This window comes from Lactuca sativa, chromosome 3 (genome assembly GCF_002870075.4).
Source record: "Lactuca sativa cultivar Salinas chromosome 3, Lsat_Salinas_v11, whole genome shotgun sequence".
NCBI lineage: Eukaryota > Viridiplantae > Streptophyta > Magnoliopsida > Asterales > Asteraceae > Lactuca > Lactuca sativa.
In genome coordinates this window covers 4,630,381-4,638,004 of record NC_056625.2, presented here as the reverse complement: position 1 = coordinate 4,638,004, position 7,624 = coordinate 4,630,381, and the positions used below count along the sequence as shown (strand labels likewise).

At 37.3% G+C, this 7,624-nt stretch overlaps 1 protein-coding gene across 1 annotated transcript; it reads right to left on the bottom strand.

The window, feature by feature from the left end:
• Positions 1–5,544: 5,544 nt before the first annotated feature.
• On the bottom strand, positions 5,545–6,165 carry LOC111877625 (uncharacterized). Its single transcript, XM_023874142.1, has one exon. It carries the CDS (start codon positions 6,163–6,165, stop codon positions 5,545–5,547), a length of 621 nt encoding a protein of 206 aa, XP_023729910.1.
• Between the last annotated feature and the right edge of the window lie 1,459 nt (positions 6,166–7,624).

Genomic DNA, 7,624 nt, shown 5'->3' with positions numbered 1-7,624 from the left:
ATGCTGTTTGGCCTCCGCCATCACCATGAACACCGTCGTTTATCAGAAAATTATAAGACATTTCTGGCAGACTGCCAAAATGAGAACAGACGATGATGGAGCAGTGACAGTAGATGCAGTCGTAAAAGGATGCAAAGTTGTGATCGATGAGCAGTTCGTAAGAGAGACATTGTTGATCAATGACCTAACGAATTTTCCCACTGAAATTGGTATTGAAGATGCTCAAATTTTTTTAAAGAAGATAGGTATGAAGGTGATTCTCCTCGTACAGTGAAAAAGCTTTTGCCACCCTATTGGAGATTCCTAGCCCATGTGTTCGTGAGCTGCATCTCCGGAAGGAGATATGGTGCGGATGAAATATCCCTGAGAAACACTGGAGCTATTGTTTCTCTTGCTGTAGGGATTGGGTTCAACTTTTCGAGGTTTATCTTGGATGAGTTTGTGGTCAACATCAATGCCATCACTCGGGATACCTTCCTAATGTATCCTAGATTCATTAAACTCTTCATCAAGAAATAATTTCCTGACATGGTAAAGGAGGGAGAAACTCTTGATATGAAGTCCTTGGGTCCTCACACTATTGGGCTCATTAAACAAAATCGCAAAGGGAAAGTTATTTTTCAAGGACTATATCCATTGGTTAAATTCGGATGATTTGCTGAGCCGAATGAAACGTCCGAGTCCCACGGATCTTCTGATAAGATATCTTCAGAGCCTACGTCATCCGAAAGGGTGATCTCGGAAGGAGATGTGATCACGGTATCCGATCAGGAAGGGGAAGAGACAATTGCTCCTAATATATCTGTAGCTGAGGAGCATGACCTGCGATCAGTCCAAGTCGAAGGTGACTACAATGAAGGGTCTTCCAAGAATGCAACTGAGTCTAATCAGTATGAAGACCTTGATCTTACAGGTTTTGATAGAGATGAGATTCCAAACAACTTTGGAAGCAATGATGACTTTTTGTCGAATGTCAACCTCAACTCATTGCTTGATAATATCAGTGATGTTGCTCACCCGACAACAGAGATAAGGGATTCTGAAGACGTTCTCGAGTCGACACCCATGTCTACAGATCAAGTGGTTGATTCTACAGCTCCAATGGTGATAGTGTCAGGGATTCCTCCCCTTGACGTTGCCTCACCTACTATTGAACCACTCCAGGGTGATGATACAACAGACCAGACCTTACAACCTCCATCTAAGAGAAGAAGACATGATCCTAGGTTTGGGCCTTTGGATTTTGACTTGTCTCATGACATGCTGATTACACCAACTACTACACCTTCCATCGTATCAACATAACCATTTTGTGGAGGTCATAGCACCACTTTTGAGGTTGGTGGCTCCTCTGCTCCACCAGGATTTTCTCCTCCTAGGATAGATCCTAAAGATGCCTCTGTGCGATTAGCTATGTATCTCGCTCAGACTGGAAGTGCAGATCCTTCTTCTCGTGGCAAAGGAATTTCTTTCAAAGAAAGTCACCAAGGAGCAGATAAACCATCAGTTGATGAGATTCAAAAGAAGATAAGTGTCCAAGATCAGAGGAACATTGAACTTGATATTCAAGTCAATGAGTTATTAAATGAGAATGCCAAACTGAAATCTCAAGTGTATGATCTTCAGGATGATCGAGCGATAAAGACAAAGCAAATCTCTGATCTTCAAGACCATTTTAATCTCCTTACCTCCAGTTATTTTGATTTGAAGAAGAATCTTGGAGGAGGTCTTGGTGACAAATACCAAACATCTGCAGACAAGTACAGGATCAATCTGCATACTCAAGCTTTTCATGTTGCCATGCCAACTGTTCAGACTTCATGGGTTGTTAATCTTTTTGATGAGGAGCCCGCTCATGCTCCTCACATTGCGGCAATTATATGTGATAGACAAATTGAAGCTGCTGAAAAAGGACAACTCTTGTTTAAGAGGAGTTCTGAGAAGAATGCACCTGGGGATCAACCAACAATCACCGTTACGGATCTTGGGGCTGTACGCTTTAGAGATACATATGGTGATAGGTATGGGATCATTTCTTGGGGATTTCATCATACTCTAAATATGTGGATACTGCAAAGAAAGAGTGGCAACACCGAGCTATACAAAGACCGTCATGATTTCAATTCATGGACTAGGGTGGATCTATCAGAGTTATCACAATCTCCTTTTTCCAAATCCCTAGGATAATCCACAGGCAACTCAATTCAAACACTTCCTAGAAGACAAGGTGAAAAGGGGTTTTCATTCGATGAAGACTGCTGAGTCTGTTATCAAGCATTATCCAGACGTCATAGATCCCAAGACTAGTCATCCTCTTCAGGTGGTGATGTGGCCTGCAACTAATCAGGTTAAAAAAATTCCTGTCCTTCAGAGTTACCTAGATGGATCTCTAAACTCCATGGATTACTGGGTTTTCGACCAGACTACAACGTCTGTTGTTATCAAGCTTAAAAATGGATGCATCTGTCTTTATGATCGAATGGATTTGTTCTAGTTTAGGAAGTGGGATATTCATCATCTGAGTACTTATCAAATAAAAGTTGCCGAGGAGATTTTGGAGCTAGCAGCGAAAGAGTACACGTCCATGGTTTCCTAGATCATCAATAAACATATGTGGAACGGAGCAGTAGGGCAGGCAGATGTGATGGTTGTCGATAAAGATTAACTTCAAGCTAACACCAAACTAAGGGGGAGATTGAAGGGTCCAATTAATGGGTTGGTCTAGGCTTTTGTTGTAATGGGTTCTTTTGGGTCGATATGCAGTTTTGGTAGTTTTGTTGGTAGTTTACGGCATTGTTATGAGTTTACGGCCGTAAGCCTGTTTACGGTCATAAACCCAGAGTCGGCCCAAGTCCACTATATATAGATGCTATGTAGGTCATTTAATGGTTGTTCATGCCACAGAGTTCAAGGTTGCTGTAAACAAGTTGTACCAGACGTTTTTCGTTAATAGAAGCGTGTGAAAGCTTGTTCTGATTTATGTTTCTACTTCATTCTTGTTATAATTGATTGTTTTGTTTGTTTGATCACTGGTAAGATCCGTTTCAAGACCTTACAATTTCACGTAGTTTTATTTAATTATAAGACTTTAATACCGTATATTACAGGTATAAACACAAATTACCAATTCAATACAGAGAAAACATACTTTTCATGGTTAAATGAGAACTAAACTACATTTTACAAACTCTCAATACAGAAAGTATCATACATCTTGCATACATAATAAAATAGCAGAAAATATAGGTTTTTCTAGGAAAAACAGGTTTACTTTATCAATGAACAACGAAAACAGATTTCAGTTACAAACATAATTATGAACTCACCAACGTAATTGTTGACACATTTTCAAAATCTACTTGTATTCTCAAGGAAACAGTGATACAGGTACAACCACAGCTTTTGTGAAGATGGAGATTTATAAAATCGTGTCTTTTAAACTTTTACTTTTGAGTTCATATACATTATATTTTGAACACAGCTGTAAAACTTATAACGTTGTAATACAATGGTTGTTGTTGTACTTTGATTACTATTATGCATTGGTGTGATACTACATGAAGTCCTCCACCCTCAAATGTTTCCTCCATTCTAGTTTGTGGGTGTGACAGCAGAGGACGAAGCACACAACTGATGAAGTAAAATTTGAAATTACAAGGAGGATCACATGACTTGGTGAAGTGAGAAAGTTTTGGTGGTTGCTATCAAGTTTCTGAAACTCAACATGTGAAAAGGTTGAAGAGGTCACTTAGCGGGAAAATAGTGAATCAAGAAAGTGACTCTCTTAAACCTCTCAATCTGAAGTCTACTTCTCTACCGCAACAGATCTTTTGCTATCGCAACCTCAAGTGAAGAATTCATCCGCAACGACCTTATCCGCAATAAATACTAGTTATTTTGTTTGTTAACTTATATGTTTACATTGTATTATCCAATGTGCCTTGCATTGACACTTTATTAGAAATTTAGTCTTTGTTTATTCTCCATGTAATTTCTCGAGACTCTATAAATAGAGATCTCTTCTTCTGAATGAAAACACACTTCTTATCTATCTTAATATATGAATCTGTCTATTCTTACCTTTCTCATTCTCTAAAACATCTTACTGAACTTGCTATCAAATACTTTATGATCAAACTCTCATATCTCTTTCGGAGCAAGTCCTTGTGACTTCATTCACTTTAAGCTGACCATGTAAACAAACTCGGTTTGAATTCAATCCTTGTTAAGAATCAGCTAATTGTTTACTATATATATACCTTGTTGTCATTTATATTTCCTTACTTTTCTGCATTTAAATATTCTGCAACTAACTATCTAACAACTCTAACTTCTTATTATTGTTGAGCTTTATGATCCTTTAAGATTAACTTTATTCCACAATCTATAACTTCTTCTAACGTTTATTCAAGTGTGTTTATCAAAAGTATTTCTCTCAACAACAACCCTTCCCACCCAATATTTCTGAACAAACCACGAACTTGGTTGTGTATATGGAGGGACTCGAGAGTGGGCATGTTCGCGAATTTTTGTGTTGTGCGCCTACGTTCAAGAAAATTATGAAACCTAGCTTCTTGTTGAAAATCTAAAAATGCTAATTGACCATAATTTTGGTGTGGAGGATTTGGGCCACATTGACTAACACTAGAGACAACGACTCTAGAACGCTTGGAATTACCCTTTTTACCACCCCTGTGAGATGATGAATCCATGAGATAAACAATTTTTTTTACTCTGAAGCACAATGTGTAATCAATTCAAGGAAACAACACACAACTAACACTCAAATTCACAGTTGGAGCACAAAGATTCAAGCTTTTATGACTAACAATGCAAGGTCAAGGAATTGGAAAGAGAATACCCGATTTGGAGCTTATAACTCGAAATTGATACTTGAAATCACTTGCAATCTCTTCCACAATGCCTCCCTAAGCTTATTCTACAAGCAATTTGAAGAAATTAAAACAAAATTTTTGCACCCCATTTTCTACGGTTCTTCAAAAAATTCCGAAAATCACCATGAAAATGGTGTTTTGGAGTTGCTTGAATCAAAGGAAGAAGATATAGGGTGAAAATTAATACCTTGCTTGCTTAAATCAATGGATTAGTCGAAATCTTGAGTGAGTGAATGTGTTTTTGGTGAAGAGAAAGAGAGCAAATAGTGGGAGTAACGATGTGAGGAATGAAGAAAGAGGGCTACTTTTTTCCTTTAAAAACTTTTTTTAATCAGTTCTCGTTACACGACCTGTGTAATGTTATGAGAAACGCACCAATTGTTTTTCAATTTTCACATCCGCTCACTTCCGCTCTACATAATTTTTTTGACTCCCCTAATTAATCTACGAACTTTAGAACATAAAAACTTGAAAGAAAATGTCCATATAAAATTTTACAAAAATGACCAAAATACCCCGAGTTGCCTCTCAGATAGCTGCCCTTGTTTAAAGTCGGTGGCTCGACATGGACCCCAATGATTTGTCAATCTTGGTACTTTGGATATGCTACTTCCTGCACTTCCTTGTTTTTATCTTCAAATCCTTCATATTAAGGCTTTAAATGATACCCGTTGACCTTAAAAATCTTCCTCGTTTTTTCAATTGTGATTTCTATTGCACCATGCTCAAAAACATTAGTGGCAACAAATGTTCCCACCCAAAGGGACCTTAATTTACCAGAAATTAGTTTTAAACGAGAGTGGCAAAGTAATGCCTTTTGACATTTTTCAAATACCTTGCAAGAAATCATCTTGCAATGGTATGCTTTTGTCTTTTCTTTGTAAAGAACTTCATTCTCATATGCTTCATTGCGGATCTCCTCAAGCTCTTGTATGTCACGTTTTCTCTTCTTTCCCGATTCATTTAAATCCATATTGAGTTGCTTAACCGCCCAATAGGCTCTATGCTCCAACTCAACGTGTAATCGACATGGCTTTCCAAAAACACTATGGTATGGAGAAATCCTAATTGGAGTTTTGGATGCAGTGTGGTACACCCACAAAGAATCATTAATATAGGTACTCCAATCTTTCCTTATTGTATTGACATTTTTCTCCAAAATACACTTGATTTGTCGATTACTCACTTCGTGTTGTCCATTTGTTTGTGGATGGTATGTTGTGGAGACTTTATGAGTAACACCATACTTTTTCAAGACACTTCCAAGCATACGATTGAAAAGTGTGAAACACGATCACTGATTAAGGCTTTTAGAACACCAAATCTGGAAAAAATGTTAGCCTTCAAGAAATCTATCATAACTTTTGAATCACTTTTGCTTCCACCCACTTAGAGACATAATACACAGCTAAAAGAATGAAAGTAAAACCCAAAGACGATGGTAAAGGACCCATGGCATAAATACCCCAAACACCGAACATTTCACAAACTAAGATGGGGTTAAGGGGAATTTGATTCTTTGAGCTTAAAGAACCCATCTTTTGACACTTATCACAACTTGCACAAAAAAGATAAGAGTCATGGAAGATACTTGGCCAGTAAAATCCACTTTCTAATACTTTTCTTGCAGTTCGACCAAAATGTCCTCCACAAGCATAAGATGGAAAAAATTCTAAGATAGAAGATACCTCATGTTGTTCTACACATCATCTGATCATTTGGTCAGCATAAGATTTCCACAATATGGTTCATCCCATACATACCTATTGGCTTATTTTTTTAATTTTATCTTTTTGCCATCGAGTCAAATCTGGTGTAAATTGATTTGTGATGATGTGGTTCACAATTTTAGCATACCATGGGGCAACTTTGGCTGAAAATAGATTCTCATCAGGAAATGCATCATGAATGGGAGTTGAGTCATGAGGAGAGACAATCCTACTAAGATGGTGAGACACAAAGTTTTCCTTTCTGATTTTGTCCTTGATTTCAATATCGAATTCTTGTAGGAGTAAAACCCATCGAATGAGTCTAGGCTTCAAATCCTTTTTTGCAAGTAGGCATCTAATAGCTGCATGATCAGAATAAACAATCAATTTAGAACCTAACAAATATTGATGGAATTTCTCTAAAGAAAAGACAATTGATAGCAATTCTTTCTCAGTTGATGAGTAATTGGGATGTGCGCTATCAAGTGTCTTTGAGGCATATTAAATGACATGAGGAACTCGATCTTTTCTTTACCCCAACACTACACCAACCACATGATTGCTAGCATCACACATGATTTCAAATGACAAACTCCAATATGGTGATTGAAGTATCGGTGTTGAGGTTAACAACTCCTTTAACTGATCAAAAACTTTCTTGTACTCCTTGGAAAATTTGAATTCTACATCTTTTTGCAGGAGTTCACACGTGGGACGAGATATCTTGGAAAAATCTTTGATGAATCTTCTATAAAAACCTGCATGACCAAGAAATGAACGTACCTTACGAACACATGTGGGATAAGGTAAAGAATTAATTACATCTATTTTTTCTTTGTCTACATATAGAACCTTAGAATACACAACTTGACTAAGTAAGAAACCTTTGTCAACCATAAAATGACACTTTTCATAATTCAAAATAAGGTTGGTATCAAATACATGTTTGCAAAATATTTTTTAAATTTCCTAAACATTCGTGAAAGGAATTACCATAAACGATGAAATCGTCCATAAACA

Coding starts and splice junctions, on each gene's coding strand:
- LOC111877625 (XM_023874142.1), bottom strand. CDS start 6,165: ATGCTTGGAAGTGTCTTGAAAAAGTATGGTGTTACTCATAAAGTCTCC.